The sequence below is a fragment of the Lissotriton vulgaris genome, chromosome 2_1, assembly GCF_964263255.1.
Source record: "Lissotriton vulgaris chromosome 2_1, aLisVul1.2, whole genome shotgun sequence".
Lineage (NCBI taxonomy): Eukaryota > Metazoa > Chordata > Amphibia > Caudata > Salamandridae > Lissotriton > Lissotriton vulgaris.
Genome location: NC_141687.1, coordinates 89,484,473 through 89,506,296, shown reverse-complemented (window position 1 = coordinate 89,506,296; position 21,824 = coordinate 89,484,473). Strand labels below are relative to the sequence as shown.

The following is a 21,824-nucleotide window of genomic DNA, read 5'->3' as shown; positions in this document are numbered from 1 at the left end:
ACCAACCTCCTAGGATAACAATGGCCATGGGATGAATGCTATCCAAAAGTCTAGCAGTTAGAGCCTGATGTACGAAAAGGCTTTATCCAAACGTTTGTGGGGATATGTGTTGATACAATAGGGCCTTAGTGCTACAATGCTGATGTTTGGGATCCTATGCCAAGCCGAGAAAATCCCAACAGTGGAATTAGTGTGGTGTTTGAGTACAATACCTTATTAACAGATCTTCCAATGTAAAATAGGACAAGGGTCGGACTGTGGAGAATAAGCCGTTTAAGAGGGTGCAATAGCTTGATTTTGTGCAAAGGACTACTTTGGAACAGAGCTACTTAACTTCTCGTCTCACATGACTGTTGAAAGGAATGTTTGAATCATTATAAAAGTAAGGGATTTTTGCAAAGCACAGTGCAAAGTGAGAAGCTATCCAGATACATATTGAGGTATAGTTGAAGACCATCCGTATACTGACGAAGAACATGTCAGTTATATTTTGTATAATAAATAATATTCTTGATAAAGCAGTTATTTATAGGGATAACTACACAAAAAGCTTGCCATCTCATAAATGGATAATATTCATGAGAATATTTCACACAGCCCACTTGTAAATGTAAATGTGTTTGTATTTATATAGCGCCTTCAACCCAGAGGTCTCGTAGCGCTGTATTCATACCGCTGTGGAACCCTTCCTGGCTTTCCTGTGAGATATCCACTCCTGTGCACCCCCAAGGTGAAGCCAGGCATCCAAGCGCTGCTGGGGTCGTTGTGGAGATTATGCAAGCTATTGCCCAAAGTCACAGAGTGGGGCTCATGATCAGAATAGGCACAGAGGCGAGAATTATCAGGTCCGGGGAGATTGAGTCCAAGAGCCGCCGAGGCGGGAATTGAACCCTGTTCCCGGGCCAGACCTCTGCATCAGGGTCTGCCGCTCTAACCATTGAGCCACGCTTCTCCACAGGTAGGAAGGTAGGATCCTTCTGCATGGTTACCCCCCACATTTTGTCTGGTGTTTGAATGTTTTTCTGACTAGTCTGTCGAGGATCCTACTAATCAGGACCCCAGTCTCTGTGCTTCTTCCCTGAATTGGACTTGGTGAGTACTTGTGTACCCCTCAGATTGGCTACTGGTGTACTCTTGAAAGCCCTAGTATACGGTAGTAAGGTACTCAGCGCATAGGTACACAAGGGGTCTCCCATGGGCATGTATTATGCCACCTATGAGAGACCACCCAAATTCTGACTACAGGCCTGCCATTGCAGTCTGTGTGAGCTGGTGCTAGCACCACCTACAACAGATATAAGTTTCCTTATATCTGAGGTCACTGCACTTAAAACCTATAAGTCACCCCTAAGGCAGGCCTTTCAATCCTGATGGCGGAGTGCTCCGTTCTAAGTGTGAGGGTGCCCCTGCACTAGCAGGACACCACTGCAACCTTCGGAGTCCATTCTCCCAGGTTGTAAGTGCATCAGCCATTAAGATACATAGAGTGGCCATCTGTCATTACGCAATGTTATCTCCAAACTGGCTGTAACTAACCCTATTGTGTTTGGTATCAAACATATTGGAATCATACCCTCACACCTTAAACGGTGTGAGAGGTATGATTCCATGCACTGTAAAGCTTCTCCAGGAAGCTCTCAGTACTCCCGGTACTAGACTTCTAGACCCGAGAAGCAAACTATAGCTGCTGCCGATCAGAGACACAATTCTGCCCTCCTGGTGCTGAGCCAAGCTCGAGCAGGTGAAGGCATAACAATAGGTTTACTGTCACAAGGAGGTGAGACCACCTCCCAGACAGGACTTAGTGTATTGTGACAGGATGGGGTGCTTGCCAGCGCCATAGAGACTGCTTGAAGAGCACATTTGGTGCCCTCATTGTATACTCCAGTTGAAATCAGTTTGGGGAGCCGTTGGCCTCCGCTCTGACGTGAAACTGGACAAAGGACATGGGAGTATCCTCCCCACTGTCTGACCCCTCCTGTGAGAGGGACCCCTGAATCGTTCCAACCCTTTTCTTAGGGTACTTAAGGGTTTACAAGTGGGTGAGTCACTGGATTCTAAGGGAGGGCAGAAAATTCCGCTCCGCTCGCGGAACTTGCAAAATTTCGGCAATTCTGCGTTCTGAGCGGAACTGCCAAAAATTCCACGATCCGCGGCATAGCGGAATTTGTGAGCATGGTGAGAGTAGAGGTATTGAACAAAACGGTGGTATCTTCTTGAATAAATATGCAGGGCAGGATTCATTCTGGGACGATGCTCCGGTCACAAAAATTAACACTCAACAGGAAGCACTTACAGATATAAATAAAGCAGGTGCCCGGGCCGAGTTGAAGCTCAAATTCAGTAACTCATTAATCAGCCCAAAAAATTGGTGCGCACGGTTGAGGCTAGGCAGGTGTGCTTTCTCCCCATATCTACCGTCAACAATTTTCTGTAATCCTTGATGGGTCTTTGCATCCATGAGTTTCTCGAGCGCAATCCCTGTGTAGTTCCTGGGAGCAGGAGGTTCTTTCTCCTCATCTGCTGCTCTGATTGGTCTCTGACCCTTTATAAACAGGAGGCATGTGAACTCGCATAGAAGCCCCGCCACAAACACACTAGCGGTATACAACGTCTTCCCGCCCTTTCCCCACTATGATGGACAGCTCACTCAAAGGACCAGGGTGCCTTTCAGCGAGGTGGCAAAGTTACAGACACACAGGGTCACTGGAGACAACTTTTCTGGCCCGCAGCTGTAGTGTAGGAAAGGCACTATACATTTACCCAACGAGGTAGCACTTACTGATTAGCCAGGAGTACTCCAGTTCAGTAGAGGTATTGCACAAAACGGTGGCATCTTCTTGTATAAATATATGCTGGGCAGGATTCATTCTGGCATGATGCTCCCGTCACAAAAATGTATTCGGCGCGCTCGTTGAATTACGCCAAGATCTTCGCCTGCACCGAATCCTTTGCCGCTTGGGCCTTCATCTTTTGGTGAGCTGCCCTAGGTCCTCTTGCGACTCCTGTGCTTTCGGCCTGTGGGTCCTCTTGAGGGTCTTCTTTGGCTCCAGAGGGCTCCCCTGCTTACTCAGGGCCTGCTCTGACTTACCAGCTCGTGGTGAGTCACTTGGCCCTTGCTGGTCCTGACACTGCACCTTTTTTTACAACTCCGTTAATTGCCGTTCCCAAGGCTTGTTGGTGCCCCTGCCAGACACTGACCCCTTGGCTCTTGACATCCGATGTGGGACAGCTCGTGAATGGATCCTGGTCTTCCACAGCATCGCCTGGTCCGCACAGCTGCAATTTCAAGGGCACTGTCAACTCTCCTGCATCTCCAACATCAGTGGGCATTCGTTTCCTGTGCCTCTTGGTCACTCCTAAGTGGCAAGACTCGGTCCCCTCTGCATTCAGGTACCTCTCATCTTGAATCCACCTTTTGGTTCCACCAGACACTTTCACCTTCTTCGCCAGCGGCCTCTTTTAGGAAGCCCTACATTGTGGTCTTTGGTGATTTCTGACGTCTTTTCTAACCTATGCACCGGCTTCTCTGGTGTAGGGATCTTGGTTCCTGGGGTATCCATGGGTGGGGTGACTCTCCAACCTACCTTCCATCGTCCACGGGGTACTTCAGGGTCTACTGGGAAGGGTCCTTTTTTTTCAAAACTGCAAACATAATTTACATATTGACAAACATTGAGCACATAACCTTCGTGGGGTTTCTAGATACTCACCTTGGGTGGTTTCTATGTCTTCTAGGTCCATTTTCGACTAGGTCGTGTTTCGCATTCCACTGTTTTAGCATATGGTTTGTTCTCCTCCGGAAGACCACTATGTATTCTGTGCTACTTACATATTCTATTGACAAAGTTTTGTGTGTGTTGTGTTTATATCACTGGTTAGGAAATGATACATTGTGTTAGTGAGTGTTAATAATAAATACCTAAAACGGTGTTGTTTGTTTTCACTTAACCCATACCATAAGATTAAGTACTGGTAAAACAAGCTGCTTTACACTCCTTCTGGACTAAGCCTGAAGGCTGCTCTCCACAGCTACCACTTAGAGAGCTTTCTAAGGTTGTCTAAGACCTCTAAATCACCATAAGGGTTGTCTGGATTAGTGCAATGTGCTACACTTACATAGGTGAGCACCATACACTAAGTAAGCCTTCTACACCACTGGTATCAAGGAAGCAGTGGAAAATATATGGATAATAGCTATGGTGCTTTTTACAGATGTGTCGCCACATCAACCCATCTGTACTGTGGTTCTTCAAATATGCCATTGTTCAACTCCATGCTTGTAAAAGGTAGGTGGATTACTGACTGTATACTAGCACATAGAGTGGTGAGGATACTTTGGTGCATGTAAATAGAATTGTACTATACTTTTAGATACTTTATCAGGTCACCACCCTGATCACAACAGTCAATACATTGTGCTATGCATTTTACCAGTCAGCAACCCATCATCAAAAGCAGCTGCATCACCTACCAAGCTATCATGACTGGCAACCCTGCCTACATGGCTGATAAACTCACCATCTCTGGCGCCTATTTTCACACCTGTTGGCTTTATGCCATTAGAGTGGGGCAAAGAAGCACAAAAAGAAAGAACTAGGTAACAGGCCTCCATCCATGCACCATGGATCTGGAAAGACATCCTGATATCCATCAGAGCCAGCTCAACTCAATTTAGGAAATAGCTAGAGACACATCTACTCAAAGAAAACTACATCACAATGCAGAAACAGTCCACCTCCTCGCTACTCTTCCAGTTGTTCACTGACTTTAGTTTTCCTTTAACCCTACACAGTGCTGCCCTGCATTTTGGATAAGTTTATTCCATACAAATACTGCACACACATATGCAATATTGGCAAAGGTGGTTGAATGTTCGGTGGTAAATAGAAAGAAGTGGCCTTTGGTGAAAGGCAAAGAAAGCAGTGACTCTTCGACACTGCTGTTTGCCATTTGTCTTCGACAGAGGATTTCAGAGGAAAGAGTTCTTGAAAAGTTATCTTTCAGGTTTAGGATGAAAGGGAAAATATTCTTTAATACTAGTTCGAGCAAAAGATGCAGCATACCTCAGGAAGGAGAACTGAAGAGATTAAACTATGGCATAAAAGCAGGGAGCAACAGGATGGAGACTATCTGTGACAACATATGGTGGAGATGCAGCAACAACCAACAAGCACTGGCGTTGCCAATAGGTCTCGCAGTAGGAAAATTGGAGCTATTGGTTTTGTAAATGACATTTTATATTTATATATCGTTATTGGCATTGTCAATAACAATATATAAATTTAAAAAGTCATTTACAAAACCAATAGCTCCAACTTTCCTACTGCGAGACCTATTGGCAACGCCAGTGCTTGTTTTCCCTTTCACCATTCGAAAAATAAAAGATAGCTTTGGTTGGTGGTAGTAATGATGGTACATGAATCCGATTTGTTGAGGTGCGCAGCAAGAAAAATGCCGGATGATGCCCATTGGCTGGGAACCGCGGGAGCTTGTGTGTCCCCTCCTCCCCTCTTTGTGTTCACCCCCCCTGTTCTTAACCCTGATTGGTGGGTTTCCCCTGTTGCCATTGTCCTCTTCTGCTCCCGAGATGCTACTAGGTCCATAGAGCTTACTTTGGGACGGTGAAATCTCTGGTGGGGGATGGGGGTCCAAATAACCCTGCCCTTCAGGTTTCCAAATGGAATGTCAGATTCGCACGGTATCCCATCTTGTTCCACCCAGACACAGACCTCGTACTGAGCTTTGTCATTTTTGGTACATCGTCATAGCAGTAAAACAGAATTGTATCCACTGGTTATGTGACTATTTGATGTGACAAGAAGAATGTGCACTGAGTTGCCCTCTGCGGATGGATATAAAACTATCTACAGAAAGGTGCTTGTAGAGCGCTAGATTCTTCTGAAGTGGGAGTCATGTTGATGCCCACAGAAAGGGATGGATTTTAGCCAGACATTCCCATGCATGTTCTCTGCTCATAATTTTTTCTACAATAATCTGATCGCACTTCCTCGTTAATGTCTAACGTCCTTCCAGTATGAAATTGTAGTAGAAAATGGTTGTGTGTGGCGCCTTCTGCCCATAGACAAAAAGTGGTACCGTTCTAGTGTTCCAAACGGCGTGTCTCCGACACTGGCATTTTATCGAAATTGTATTTTATGACCTGTTCGTAACAAAATGAGATTCTGGAATCTGTGTATACCCTTGACTCGTGTTCAATGTGGGTGGTTATTTTCCCCATTCTGGTATTAGGAGGTCCAGCCCGTATTAAATCACCAGGGCATGTACTGCATGTGAGTTTATTTCCGACGCACCCACCATTTTGTCTTTCTCGTATTAAAAATAAATGCATTGCGGGTTACCATGTTTGTTCTTTTGCAATTTTGTGTAGGTCTGTGCACCCCCCCCCCCTCCCCCTCCGTTTATAAGGCTGAAAGTGCAGGTGCCTCGTTTTCAAGTTGAAGATTAGTAAACACCAAGATGATTTGATGTGCTCCTGCGGCCATCGCTGATCCACAGAATAAACCAAAGGGGTCTGTTCTCATTTTCATTGTCGTCTTGGGAGAGGTGTGGGAGGGAAGCCGGTTGGGGGCGGGAGAGCCTGGGAATGCGAGCGAGGGGAGGAGTGCAGAGGGTGCAGAGGCTGTCTTGTGAGAAGTGTGGAAGGGAAGCCGGATGGGGGCGGGAGAGCCTGGGAATGCGAGCAAGGGGAGGAGTGCAGAGGGTGCAGAGGCTGGGCTTCCATGCGACATGTCGGGCAGGGGAGGGGGCCGAGCGGCAATGAGGGTGTGAAGCAGCAGGGGCCTGGGGGAAGCTGGCTGGGGAGGGGGAGGAGAAATGAACAGATGTCCGTGAGGTGTGGGAGGAGTGCCTGATGCCGGATGGGGGTGGGAGAGCCAGGGAATGCGAGCGAGGGGAGGGGTGCAAAGGCTGGGCTTGCATGCGATGCGCGTGCTTGTTTGTTCACGTGATTCACGTGAACTTCAAGAAAACCGCGGCTGAAAGCCCTTGGTTTGACTTGCATTTGCCGACATGAATTCTCGCTCCGCTCAATGCGCTTGCGCGCATTGATATGTCGCGAGACCTAAAAAGAGTGTACTTTATAAAGTCTCTGGGTGCTACTCATGGCGGCAGGAGTATGTGCAAAACCGTGCTATGTGACTTGAATTTCAGGAGGGAGCCTCTAAAGCTTTGGTAAGCAGATAAATCCATCTACCGACAACTATCTTTACCAGGCATTCATCCCCACTATCCACCTCTCCAACACCTTCCGAACAGGTGTTCCCCGACAGGCCTCGAAGAAGGTCTGCCTGTATGGCAAGTGTACAAGTACATGATACTACTGCAAAAAAAAAAAAAAAAAAGACATGATAGGTTTTGTTAGTAAATTATAGAATGTTATTTAGAAGCGTTTTTTGTGTATGCAAGTAACAGATATGCGCATTCCTATTGTTTAATATACGTTTTGTGTGATATTTCCATTTTTAGAAATGTCATACATTTTTCACACAAATCAATCAATGTTTTCAAGTGCTTATTAATTTAGAAGCATTTACAAATAGGTTTGACTTATTTCTTAGAGCTGTATATTTATTGTAATTTAAATTATAATACATGTACAGCATATTAAAATGTAATATTGAATATATAATTAATTTAAACTTAAACTCTTTTCAAAACATTAATCTTTTATATAATAATATTACAACATGTGTTTATAGTTCTAACCTTATGTAAGAAACTATTAAAGCACCTGCTCTGGGAAAAGGGCTAATTTAGATGCTATTTCCACATGAGGAAAAGGTTACCTAATTGCCTTATAACTTGTGATAGTATAATTGTGTTTCCTCATGCAATTTTCCAGCATGTAAAAATTGCATGCGCTTTTTCTTCACGCGGTTTTACCACAAGGTAAAACAGCACGCAGAAAAACTACACAGGAAATTTGGAATCAGACGAGGAAAATTAATGCATTAAAAACATAGTAATTTTGTTCCCTCTGGCTCGTAATCAGGGCCTTGGTGTTTAACTGCAAGGCTTGCATAGGTATCTTAGTATTGGATAATCTGGAATCCCTTGATATGCTTCTGGAAAGCTCCAGGGAAAATATCAAATGAGATTCCCCTATGTCACAGTGTTGCACACATTTGATGTGTTAGAAGAGAATAGTGATGTCCTCTGGTGAGAACTGCTTGGCCAATGAATAACAGTAAACTGTTGGCTGCTGTCCTCTGACTATTTCAGATATTACCGCTAATTTTCTACTCTGCTCAGGACCAATCCATTCATCTTCATCCAGTGCTCAATGTTGTCGCGGCATCGGTAAGAGCAGCAGATCACACTGGGAGCACGGTTGGGTCAGATGGATGCAAACCTAATTCAAAGGTATCATCAATATGCATAAGCAGGGCCACAAAATGATTACATGGGTGTCCCTGGAATACATGGAACTGCCAGATACTTCGTCCCTGCAGATGAGGCGGCTCCCCCACACATTGCAATAATTGCAATATTGCGCAATACACCTCAAGAATGTTGTTGGTACACACATAAATACCCAGCACGCCTCAAGGATAGTGTGGGCACACAGGGGACGTGTACACTGCGCACCTTGGGGGTAGCACTTTAAAGTATAAGATGGATTCCCAGGACATCTTCAGAATAATAATGGACTATAGGGCAGAATCCACAGCGCTTCACAGGGATGTCTTTGGCAAGCATGAGTAGAGATCTCGAGTGTATGGTATACCAGACATATCTTTTGCAAGCACAAGACTGACCCCAAACTACTACATACGAGACAAAACACCCACACTTTTCAAGGATTGCACAATGTTACCTTTATCTTTTCATTTTCCGCTTCTTTTGCTAGTTGATCCACAAGTTCTATTAAACCTCCAACAATTTTTTGAAACTGTCCTATTTCTGAAGGAAAAATATATTTTGTTAGTGCAAACCGATAAAGCCTTTTTAAATTAAATGAGAACAGAAAAAAACACATTTTTATATCACATTTTCACATATCAGTAATTACAATTCCTACCTATCAAGACCATTGACGGACTAGGGATTCCTGCAGCATTTCATTTGTGTAGAAAATTTATATTTTTGCATGGTGTCCTCAAATATGTTTTGATTTTGGGGACTGTGGATAATTTGTGTTTTGTCATCTGAGCACTTAGATCCTGCACATCAGCTCACAGCTGTACATGTTATTTCCGAAAAATTAATTTGTAATTAAATCGGCATATTTGATATTTTGGCCAGCTGTAATGTGGCACATGCTGCACAATATCACATTCCAGATGTAAGAGAAAGTTTACCCCACTCGTACTTGGAGAAAATGGCATCAACTGCTTTAGCACAGCCAATTGGCAACACTGACTACAACTGTGTGATAAAAGAAAAAAGCAAACCCGTTGTTTTCCTCTTAAAACGCAGGAGCGAAACTCTAGTTAAATCAGCTATGCCAGGGCCCTGATCCGGGCCCTGGCACTTATCATCACTGCAGCTGGCACCACCCATCGCCCCCAGTCATCGCTGCCAAAACAACTACTAACCATCTATCTCTCCTGCAAGTGTGACAGTGGAGATTATTCCATGTCCCCAAAGCTAAAGGAATAGCCGGGGAGGCAGGTATTTGTATTTTTTTTTTGTATTCAGAAACAATAGTTGTTCTGCTCATCTCTAAATTAGATGAGTGGCGCCACCATGTGTCAGACTGTCATTAGTGCAGTGTTGACAATTAAGTGCCGGTGCAGAGCACAGGAAACAACCAGCTCAAATTAAGCACTTCCAGGGATACGTCTTAAACGCTGCAAAATTTGGCAAATACAACACATTATGCACTTGACTCTCAGTGATGTGAACGTATTTTGCAGTTTTCTAATGACAGACCAACCACCATGTTGAATAATCTGCAGCCATTCTCTGTGCCTATGTTATACTAATGTGCTCGAGTTCTCTTGCCGCTGAAAACTCTGCCTCGTTTCAATGCCTGGCACTATGAAGTGAGAATTCCCAATTATGCTAGGTCAGCATCTGAGATATCCATTTCTATATCTCTTTTCAAAGTCCTTTTTCATTGTTCTCACTAGGAACTAAGGCACCCATTCGTATTATTATCTAACGTTTCTGATTAGTGCATGCTGCTTCAATCGCTTATTTGAAGAAAATGTATTGAAGTTGGGGGAAATTAGGGGTGGGATTTGCATTAGATGCTCATTTGTTGGTGAGGTGAAGTTCTGTCTTGCTGGGTAGCAATACAGTATTTTTGCTTATTTTTCCAAAATAAACATGTTTTAGACTTCAAGTATTCTCGGAGAGATACTTTTCATTCACAGTGGTAGAGATGGCAAGCAGTCACAGGCTTCTCAGGGAGACCGTGTAAAGGTGTTCTAGCTCAGAGCTCAAAAATTCAATGAAGGAACGTCCAGCCCAGGGCTTATATTTACTTTTATATGTACTTTATTACACACTAAAATGCAACATTAAACACTACTGTCAACATAAAACATCTGGGTGCTACTCAGGTCGGTGCTGCGCTTCTTCCCTGTTCTCACTTCAATCCACGCATTCTCCCGGCTTGTGTGTTCCTTACTTTTTGTGGGAAATGCAACAGTGGCGTTACATATAGCTCAGGTGATATTAGTCACATCAAATATGTATGTGCAGTCTCAGTTCAAATTTTTACCGCAATGGAAAGGTATCGGCCCTCACAAGTTGGCCTTGCTGCCCAGTGTTTAAACAGGAGAGGCTCGTACATTCGAGCGGAGGCGCGTTGACCCACTAAAAAATGTCCCCAGAAAAGCGACAGAGCTGGAAAAAAATTATAATAAAGTTTATTTATTACTATTTTATTTTTCACCAAGCCATCCCGAACCTAGTGTCAGGACAGGGCCATTGTCGCTGAGTGGCAGCAGCGAGCTGAGCACTTGCGACTGCCAGCTGAACTTGCGCATTTTAAACCTCTCTAACCCAGCTGTCTAAGACAGGACGATCTTCCATGTCTGAGTCATCACAAAACCCCCTCAATGCATGGCGGGAGCCCAATCATGTAGCACAGGCAACGCTCTCCCGGCTTACTCCACCAATGTTTGCCATGTCGACCCTTGCCATCTGTGAAAACACATCTACTCTTAGTTTTTAAAGACAATGGACTTTGCATTCTGGGTCTTAAGTTTCACTTTTACAGTTATAGGTAGGAGCCAAAAAAATACCACTATTCCACGGCTTCTGGTTTAAGACCCAGACCAGACTGAAATGACATGGGGTCACTTAGCAGCCTTGTCCACAAAAACATCAACAGGCGCAGCTGCAGATTTACAGTTGCACATTACTAAGTGGTTCTCTATTCAAATATTACACTACTTATTCCACCAATATATCACCACCTGTACAAGGTGTGTCCAAAACGTTGGGTCACAATGTGTCACCAGCAAAAACAAAATGGGCCTCCATAATAACATTCACAACGGGGTCCCTAGTTAAACATGGTGTGTCTCTAACAAAAAGTAAGGATGTGTAACCATCTGAACAACAGATCTTTAGAATGGCTCAGATGTAGACAGTCGCTGAAGATTAACTTTGAACCAAAGGAGCCCCAGTGCTGTGCATGGCTCTGGCAAGGTTTGAGTGCGGCTTGGCAACACACAGTGGAGGTTTCCTGTGCGACCCAGATGTGATGTTTCTTCGTGTGAATTGAGACATGGAGCCTTATGTTTTCAAGAGTAATTACTGCAGACGATAAACAATAAATAAAAAAAGATTGATAATTGGCAATGAATGCAGATGTCACAGAAGGTTTTGTAAAGAGAAGAAAATGCAGAGAAGAAAGTGCACTGTGGAAGGGACACTCAAAGAGGTAAACGTGTTCCGAATGAGTTAGCCTAGACACAAATAGAATGCAGTGCAATAATTGCAAAGAAGAGCAGAATGACTTTCTCAAATACAGAGGAATATGTATGTTCAAAGAATGATTTGGATTAAGAGCACAAGACGATTTGTAGGGGAACGAGATATGATTCGCGAGAGAGCAAAATTAAACAGAAGGTAGAAGTCTACTCTGTACTGAATGTGACACGTGGGGTACTTCAAAACATTATCAATAGATTCATGCAAAACTTTCCATTCTGCTAATGAGACTAACTCGGCCTAGGTGACAAGCAACACGTGCAAGCTCTAGGTGTCAGGCATTGACTGACCTGCAAGATTTGACAGATGGCTATCACCCCCAGCCAAGTTCTGGTTCACATGCCATATGCTAAGGTGTGTCCCTAAAATGACGTGTCAGTAGCTGTACAAAATGTTCTCATATTGTGGTGTCAAAGTTTGGCCAGCTAAATGATGTATCCGGATTAATGTTTAATGAACTGCAGTCACCCTATACCATCATCATTTGCATTTGTGTTCTACCATCCTTACTATTGAGAGCATGATCCATAAATCAATTTTATACTTCCAATTTATCTTCCAACTAAAACAGACTATTTATTAGTGGTGGGTGAGCCAACCAATTAACAAGAAGATGTGCATCAGAGCTGAGCCAAGGGTTGGCTCTGGCTCTTAAAGCCAGTGCAGGAGCCAAATCCTGAAAATATTTGGCATGTAAATCCTGCCACAAACATGTCAGAATATGGCCTCACCTAGAGGACGATAATTTGTCTTCAAATTTCCAAAAAGTGTATTTCTTTAACATGCGAAAGCATTTCACCTTAGTATATCTGATTCTAACACTGCAGAGTATCTCTTAAACTCGAGTTTTTAAACATGAACTAAGAAACATTCCTGCTACCGCCATGATGACAATACTATTAGTGAACTAAGAGCAAAGTCAGTTGTCCTGTGTACCCTCTATGGGACCTCGATTCTTATTACACACGAGGTAACACTATACTATCAAATCAAACACAGGAGAGGTTTTGTACAGCGCTCATTCTGGACTCACTTGAACTCTGTGGGTTGTGCCGGGTGCTCCTCCATTGGCACTCCATGCCTGAAGTAAGCTTGAGGGCAACAAATCAACACTTACTTCCCGGTGTTGCAATCCAAGTACAAGTGAATTTCTAGTATGGACCCTTCTAACATTTTCCCAATTTGGACCATTTCATCCTGAAAATCGTAGCTTTTATATTCAAACATTAGAGGGCGAATTGTCAGCTCAAACTCTCACATTGTTCTTTATCACGAAGTGTCCCTCAAGGGTTCATCTGAACACCGTCCCTTTTTAACATTTAAATGGAGCCACCTATGACGTTATTTTGAAAGGGGTGACGTCATAATTTATCAATATACATATGATACTCTATTGTACCTGATAAGGTACAATTCATAACACAATGCCTTTCCACATTATACACACAGTTCATGCGGCCAGAGCAACACTAAGCGAACGTCTTTCCTACAACCTTTGGATTTTACGTTAGTTGTTCACTTCCTTGTGGTGTCACACTGATTATGGAAACTCCACTCTGACTGAAGCATCTAAGGGCAACTGAATCCATTAAAAGCAGTTGTTCACTCAGCGGCCAGGTTTGTCTCTGGTACAAAAATGTTTGGTCGAATCACCCGAATATTATGAGAACTGCTCTGGCTCCCATTGGAAGTGAAGATTAAATTCAAACCTGCCTGCATTATTTTCAGGATACTCTCTGAAAAACAACCAGAATATCTAACCAACACACTATAATTATGGGGTGGTCAGGAAGCTCTGAGGAGCAAAGATACTTTCTGGCTGGATTCAAAATAATTTTTGCACCCTGCTGCTGCAAAGCAATATTTCTCACCTGTTGCTCACACACTCGGGTACTCACTATCAGAAGAAATCTGTTAATTTTATTTGCAAAAAAAGCTTAAAACTCATCTGAATTACATCAGCTTTCTTTATAATTCACTTGTAACGTTATTTTCTTCTCAATAGTCCCGTGATGGACCAACCTTTGATACATACCTTACTTATAGTTTTCGTACAAACTTTAAACCTTCATGACTTTGCCAGCTGAACTTAACTAACTACAAACTTGCATGATCAAAGAAACGTGTAATGCCTTAGACAATTCTAGCTGAACCGCTCTCTTTTTAGGTCTCGGCTAAGCGCGCGGAAGCGCGCTCTCGCCGAGAACCTATTGTTGCTGTCTCTGCTTTCCAGGAGACAATCCTCGCCGCGCGCATCGCCTTGGAGGCGATTTGAAACTGCCACGCGCACGCGAACGCGCGCTGTGGCAAGTCGCTGTCTCCTGGGAAGCTCGATACACCACACATGCATGCGCATACACACAGACACACACACGAGCGCCCATGCACGCACACACATACATACAGAGACACACCCCCCCGCACACATACACACACGCGCGCACACACACACACACACACACACACACACACACACACACACACACGAGTGCACCCAGCCCCCCCCCCGCCGTCGCACACATGCATACACACACAATCACACACAAACGCATACACACACAAGCACACACACACAAGTACACCGAGACCCCCCCCAGCCCTTTTCAACTTACCAGGCCAATTTTGGGGGACTCAGCTCTCCGCACGCGGCAGGCACCGGGCATGTGCAACACTTGCGCAACCTCCTTCTGGCGGCCCCGGGGCTCTCCATCGCTCACAGGAGCCCCGGGCCGCGAGACGCTTTCACTCCGCCTGCCTCCTCTTCTGGTCTGGACGCGGCCCCGCCCCCGTCACAGGCGACTTTGCCTGACTTCCGGTGAGGCTGTGCAGAAAATAATGCTGGGCTCGTGAGTGAGTAACAGTGACTTACTTGTTTTAGTAGTTGATAATGTTAATAAACAAATAAGTATATTTGTAATCATAGAACATTTTTCCAAACTCAGTAATGGTAGTTGTGTGCCCCCTGGTGGCACTGTACGGTGCTGCTGCTGGTACGCCTCGATTACAGGAGCAGTAGTGACGGAAGAAGGCCTCAGACCCGTCCATAGTTACAATTTCGTAGTTGTCAGGAATCATTTCTTCGGATTCGGCTTCGTATTGAGGCGGTACAAGTGGCTGTAATCTTCTGTGGTGAAAAAACATCCAATCCCATTTCATTTCACGGCGTGGTGGCGCGCGCAGCTACCAGTCCTGAAGATTAGCATGCTTTCCATGGCTTGCGTCTTCTCACTGGCTGCGTCCTCTGCCTTATCTTCCACGTTTGTTTTCTTTCTGTTTCCTTTATTCGTCTCTGGAGAGGACAATCTTTCATGACCAAAGCTTTGTGTTTACAAAACTTTAGGAAAGAGAGAGTGTGTGTGTGTGTGTGTGGGTGGGTGTGTGTGTGTGTGTGGGTGGGTGTGTGTGTGTGTGTGTGTGTGTGTGTGATATGTGTGTGTGTGTGTGTGATATGGGTGTGTGTGCGTGTGATATGGGTGTGTGTGTGTGTGTGATATGGGTGGCTGTAATTTTCTGTGGTGAAAAAACATATCCAATCCCATTTCATTTCACGGCGTGGTGGGGCGCGCAGCTACCAGTCCTGAAGATTAGCATGCTTTCCATGGCTTGCGTCTTCTCACCGGCTGCGTCCTCTGCCTTATCTTCCACCATCTCCACGTTTGTTTTCTTTCGGTTTCCTTTATTCGTCTCTGGAGAGGACAATCTTTCATGACCAAAGCTTTGTTTTTACAAAACTTTAGGAAAGAGAGAGAGTGTGTGTGTGTGTGATGTGTGTATGTGGGTGTGTGTGTGTGATATGTGTGTGTGTGTGTTTGTGTGTGATATGTGTGTGTGTGTGATATGGGTGTGTGTGTGATATGGGTGTGTGTGATATGTTTTCTATGTGATTCGTTTTGAAGCTGTTAATTTGTGTGGGTGCAAATGCAATAGGTCTCGCATTTGCCAGAGATTAAGTTATTGGCATTGTAAATGACAATGCCATTTATTTATATGTTTTAAAGACAAAAACATGAATAAAAATAATGTCATGAGCAATGCCAATAACTCTAACTTTAACAATGCCAAGACCATTGCATTGTAAATGCTTGTTTTACATCATATGGTCATCCTACACGTGGTACTCCGCTAGATTACATGTAATCAGTTCCACTTCTTCCACTTCCTTGCTCTCTACTAAATCTTCTCACTAACGAACACGTCCACACACTTTTAAAACCTACAGGATTTCTAGGCACTCTTTCTACTAATCCCTCTATTCAACCTTACCTTGCTCTAGCCTCTATTTCAACGCACTCATTCACCAATTATATTTATAAAGAATTCAGCATTTAGTTATTTCTCCTTAAGCCAACAATGATTTTGGATCGGTCTGTACTACAGCATCTCATTCTTTGTATGCGAGAACGTCTCACCATTCGTTATGAGTAAAGCCTGCAGACAGAATTTGGTCTTGCTATGCTATATAAAAATGTAAATAACTGAAATTAATAAATGTTTGGTGCTAGAAACGCCATTTCCAAACATCGCTTATCCATGCTCCATGCATCCCTGCGTTCAGTCAGCACTTAGCTCCTCTGCAGAATGGCTTCAGCACTGCGGAAGACATTCATGGATATACTGTGCACACTTAAGCGAGGGTCAGGCGTGACGCTTCATTGCCGATCTTACCGATAGAGGTTTGATTTCCTTCTCTGCCTACGTGATATATAGCTCAGGAAAAAGTTACCATCCCCAGCCTCACATGGTCACACTCCCTACAATATGCAACAAACCCAGAGCTCTTTCTGAACACAAAAGACGAATGAAAACCATTTCTGCAGTAAACATATCCAAAAATATGCTAACCCATGCTCGGGGCATCGGACTTGCATGGGAGTCAAATCAACATCCTGTGGGCATGAATGGCCTCCTGCCAGAGAATATCTGGATATCTCGGCATCTCTCCCCCCTGAGAATCTGTATTTTCCCCATTAGTTGGGGCCTGTTCTTCACCTTCATTAGTGGAGGGGTCACATTTTCTCTCTACTTTGCATGGATTGAGTTATAATTTTTAAACCTACCATCCCAACTTGTTTGGGCCCAACGTCCAAAGGTTTTTATAAAAGCTGGCCACCAAGATGGTATTTCTATAGACCTTTGGAGACATTCTGCTGCACCGGCACACAGTCATGTCTGATTAAATCCAGGGCAATGGAAGCTACTCTTTTTGTCCCCCAGGGATGCAACAAGACTAGGATACTGGGTAAATCCCTTCTGTGGTGATCTGCCTTGGAATAAAAGGAGGAAGTACTGCCTGATGCATGGAGCAGAGGGTCTCCTGACCAGAAGGATAAAGATCACGAACCAGCTGAATGAACCCCAGTCTAGAGAGTGTCTCATGGAAGTGAGCTGCCCAGAAGCCTAAGCTCTTTCCAATTTAATGTGCCGTCCAGGGCACAACTGAAGACATCAGCTTTGAAAAAGAGCTGGTGACCTGTTGGAGATATGTCAGGACTGCAATTGTGATGAGGCTTGCTGGTACAATTTCATTACAAGACCGGAGGCTACCATTATGCTTACAACTTTTAATGCAGACCCAAGCAGCCGCATATGTCACAAAGTAAAAGTTCTATACTAGAACACAACAGACCAAACAATAGCAGTAATCACTAGGCAATCAGCCTCTTTTAAATGCGGCTCCAAGCAGATAAGTCATGCTTTTCTTATCCTCCTTAACTTTACTGATTTTGCTACTGATTTTGCTTATTGTTCATTTGAATATTTACTTCTAATGTAACCTATGTTAATTAGCAGCCTATTGCCTACAATTGATTTACCTAACAAGCGTTTTACTTTTCAGTGACACTTAATTTAGTTATGGACTTTGTTTCCTCCCCCCTTCCCTGATTCGGGCACCTGTCCTCCAATTTACGGAGGTCGGCTTCCTTTCATGTCGTGTCCTTTCCCCTTACTCTGGCTGCCAATCGCGTTTTCCTCGCCTTTTGCGTGCATCATTCTTTTATTTCTGATTTTACGATTTACTGCCGAATTTATCCTTACTGTGCCCTTTTCGTGAAGCGTTCCTCGCTTCGGCGTACCTCCGATCTTCTTTCAGGATTTCCTTTTACCGGCACTCTGGACTAGAGGAAAGACCGTTAGCGACACACGCGCTGCGTGTTTCGCTTACCCATGGACTTTCCTCAGTCCCCATACACACAATGGGCGTTTCCAGGCAACCAAGTGATCGCGCTCGAGGAGACAGGCAGTTCCCCGACGTGATCGGCTGTTTTGGACCACGATTACCGTTTTTTATTAACGCTGCTGCCAGATTCACCCTTTTGCCTAATAATCCTCTAAAACCATTGATTAACCCGCCCAACCTTCACATTTTAACAGTTTTAACACTGTTTTGTATCCTTTGGGATATATATTAATTTTTAATCAAGAGTCTCTTCGTCCTACTGGACCCTCCCCACCCAATCCCACCATATTAATATATTAAAAAAAAAAAAAAAAAAAAGAGTACTGAATTATAATAAACTATTTAAGCACTATATTTAAAAAAAATAAAAAAAAAATATTATAATTATTATCCCTGAAAACATCAAGGCATCACATATTTATTATTATAATTTTACTCATGTCTGATTCCGACTCAGATCAAGCCAACGCAGCTGAATCTGATTTTAATGATGAATCTATAAGGAATCTTATACATAAAGAAATGAGATCTTGCATGTTCTCTACTCTCTCTCAGGTCATGTCCTCCAAGAGACCATTCCCTCCCGATAGGGATGACCTTAATAACGATGACCTTGACAACGAGAACACAGAAATAAGGGGTAAGAGGCATAAAAAATCTAACAATATTAACTTTACCCCAGAGAGCACGGGAGGTCCTAGCACCTCAAATTCTACAAGAGGTAATCTCACCTCACTTGCCTCAGGTGTCCTTAGCGGCACAAATTCAAGAGGTGTCCTTAGCGGCACGAAAGTTTTGGGTGTCCCCCGCGACACATACTACCAAAGTGCTCAAAATGATACCAATGATCTCAATGATGATGCCTCAGATATTCAAGATGAATATATCCTTGATCTAGATGAAAATGACGAAGATTTTGACTCACTTCTCTTTGGTGGTGGTGATGACCTTCCGTCATCTTCTAAGCATAGTATTTTAGACCCCTTGGGAGAAGAAATGTTTTCCCCTCTTAATATTAAGCACCCTAGAAGTTCTGAATGGACTCCCCATGACCACATTTGTAAGTTTATTACTAAGTGGATCAGGAATCCTTTGGAGAGGGAGACTCGAAACCTTTTGAGAGCCGAATGCTCCAGACCCTCTATAGAGGGTAAGGTTTGCCAAACCCCAAATCTCGACCCCGAGCTAATCACTTATCTGTTCAAGCTCGGCAGGGACCCTCGTAAAGGACTGGAAAGATCCCTAAAAATATGCCAAGATAAAGTTTTAGATATCCTGGGTCCCTTGACTAAAATAATTAACGCAGCTGAGGAAAGCTACCTCACCGACTCCCCTCTTGACACTCTTTCAATCCGTGGTTGGAGTCAAAGAGCTCTAGTCTTGTTAGGCAATGCTAACGCAGGACTCAATTCCGAGAGGAGAAGAGTGGTCTTAACTAAAATTAGCCCAAAACTAACCGATTTGGCCGACAAAGAGCCCTCCCTTAATCCCAAAGGCCTTCTCTTCGGTGAAGATTTGATTAAAAGCCTTGGTAAATATGTCAATACCTTTACCGCCTTGGATAAGGCCCATCAAAACATGAAGAAAGTGTTTAATTCTAATAACCTTTTTGGAAGGGCCGGAAGAAGGGGCCAATCTTTCGGCCGCTTCAACCGACGGCCCTTTTCTAGATCCAGGGGTTATGGCGGAAGAGGATACCAACCCCCCAGCCAACCTCCCTTCTATCCCCCCAGAGGAAGAGGCTTTCGTTCCAGAGGTTTCAGAGCAAGAGGAGCTCCTGCCGACACCAACCCTCAAAGTGAGTACTCCTTCTCTTCCCCTTTCTTCGAATCCAAAAGTGGGAGGCAGGCTGAAGTTCTTTTACCACAACTGGAAACTTATCACACAGGATCCTTGGGTTCTAGATACCGTAGTTGGTTTCCATGTAGATTTCTTTCAAACCCCAGTTCAGAATTCAATTCCGAAAGCAATTCCACTTACTCTGGACCAAGAAAAAATAATAGAGGAAGAAATTTCCTCAATGCTTCGAAAAGGTGCAATCATAGAAGTCCCTATGGAATTTCTGAGGTTTGTAAGCACTCTTTTTCTTGTAGAAAAGAAGGACAAAGGTTGGAGACCCGTTATAAATCTCAGGGAACTCAACAAATACCTTGTTTACAGACATTTCAAGATGGAGGGAATCCATCTTCTCAGGGACCTCTTATTAGAGGGAGACTGGCTAGTCAAGTTGGATCTGAAAGATGCCTACTTTACAATCCCCATGGCCAAGGTTCATCAACCTTTTCTTCAATTCATTTGGAAAAACCATCTTTACCAATTCCAGGCCCTTCCTTTCGGCCTCTCCTCAGCCCCTTGGTGTTTCACCAAGGTGATGAGGGCAGTGACCTCCTCCTTAAGAGAAAAAGGTATTCGTCTCATCATTTATCTAGACGACATCCTTATTCTTTCTCAAGATTACGATCAGATCATTCAAGATCTCAAAACTGTTGTAGACCTTCTAGAAAGTTTGGGTTTTATCATAAACAAGGAGAAATCCATTCTTTCCCCCTCCAAAACGATGGAATTCCTCGGTTTCACAGTAGACACAGAGAATTGTCTTCTTCTCCTTCCTCAAAAGAAAATCTCAAAAATAAGGAAAGAGATAAAACATGTCCTGAAACAACAATATCTTTCCTTGAGAGAACTAGCCAGACTCTTGGGCCTTCTCTCTTCTTCCATTCAGGCTATCTTTCCGGGCCCCTTGAATTATCGAGCCCTTCAAAGAATAAAGACCAAAGCTCTCCGATCAGGTCTCTGGTATGGCGACCGGGTTTCTTTGAACCAAGAAGCGGTCTCAGAACTGAATTGGTGGTTAGACAATTTGGACGCATGGAATGGCAGAGCCATCTTTGGTTCAGCTCCAGACTTTATTTTGGAATCAGACGCGAGCCTTCATGGCTGGGGTGCCTGTCTCCAAGATCAAAACACTGGTGGGACCTGGTCTCAAGAAGAATCCTTTCAACACATCAATTATCTGGAATTGACTGCAGGGCTATATGCTCTAATGAGTTTCAAACACTATCTTCAAGGCAGATCAGTCATTCTCAAAATGGACAACATGTCCGCAGTTGCCTACATAAACCGCTTAGGTGGCACCAAATCGGAAGATCTTTCAAACCTAGCCAAGAAACTTTGGATATTCTGTCTGGAACACAAGATCTCTCTCAGAGCAGAATACCTTCCAGGGAAATCCAACCTCTGTGCAGATTGGAACTCGAGGTTCCTCATAGATTACAGCGATTGGAAACTCAACATTTCTGTCTTCAATTCCCTCAATCACTTCTGGGGTCCTTTCCAAATAGACCTTTTTGCCAGCAGACTAACTTTCCAACTGGAAAATTATTACAGCTGGATGCCCGACCCGGGTGCTCTAGCGGTGAACGCCTTTCTCCAATCCTGGGAAGGGATCATCGGTTATGCTTTCCCTCCTTTTGCAATGATCCAGAGAGTACTTCAAAAAGTGAGACAACAACGCTCCTCAATAATTCTGATAACTCAGTTTTGGCCTTCCCAGGCATGGTTTCCCACTACTCTGGAACTAACTTACGATCTACCGTTCCTGATTCCCTCACTCTTAGACCTCCTTACAGACGTAGACGGTCGAATTCACCCTCTCGTTCAGACAGGGAGTTTGAACCTTCTTGCCTGGAAGGTGTCAGGAGATCTAACCATCTCGCAGGACTTTCGTCAACAG

General features: G+C 44.0%; 1 protein-coding gene across 2 annotated transcripts in view; it reads right to left on the bottom strand.

Annotated features, from left to right (window-relative positions):
• IFT20 (intraflagellar transport 20) overlaps positions 1 to 21,824 on the bottom strand; it is a 52,678-nt gene that overhangs the window by 6,704 nt on the left and 24,150 nt on the right. For both annotated transcript variants that reach the window (XM_086954509.1, XM_086954511.1), the window contains one exon: positions 8,840 to 8,925. In XM_086954509.1, the coding sequence (XP_086810635.1) occupies positions 8,840 to 8,925 (86 nt within the window). The remainder of the gene's footprint in view (positions 1 to 8,839; positions 8,926 to 21,824) is intronic.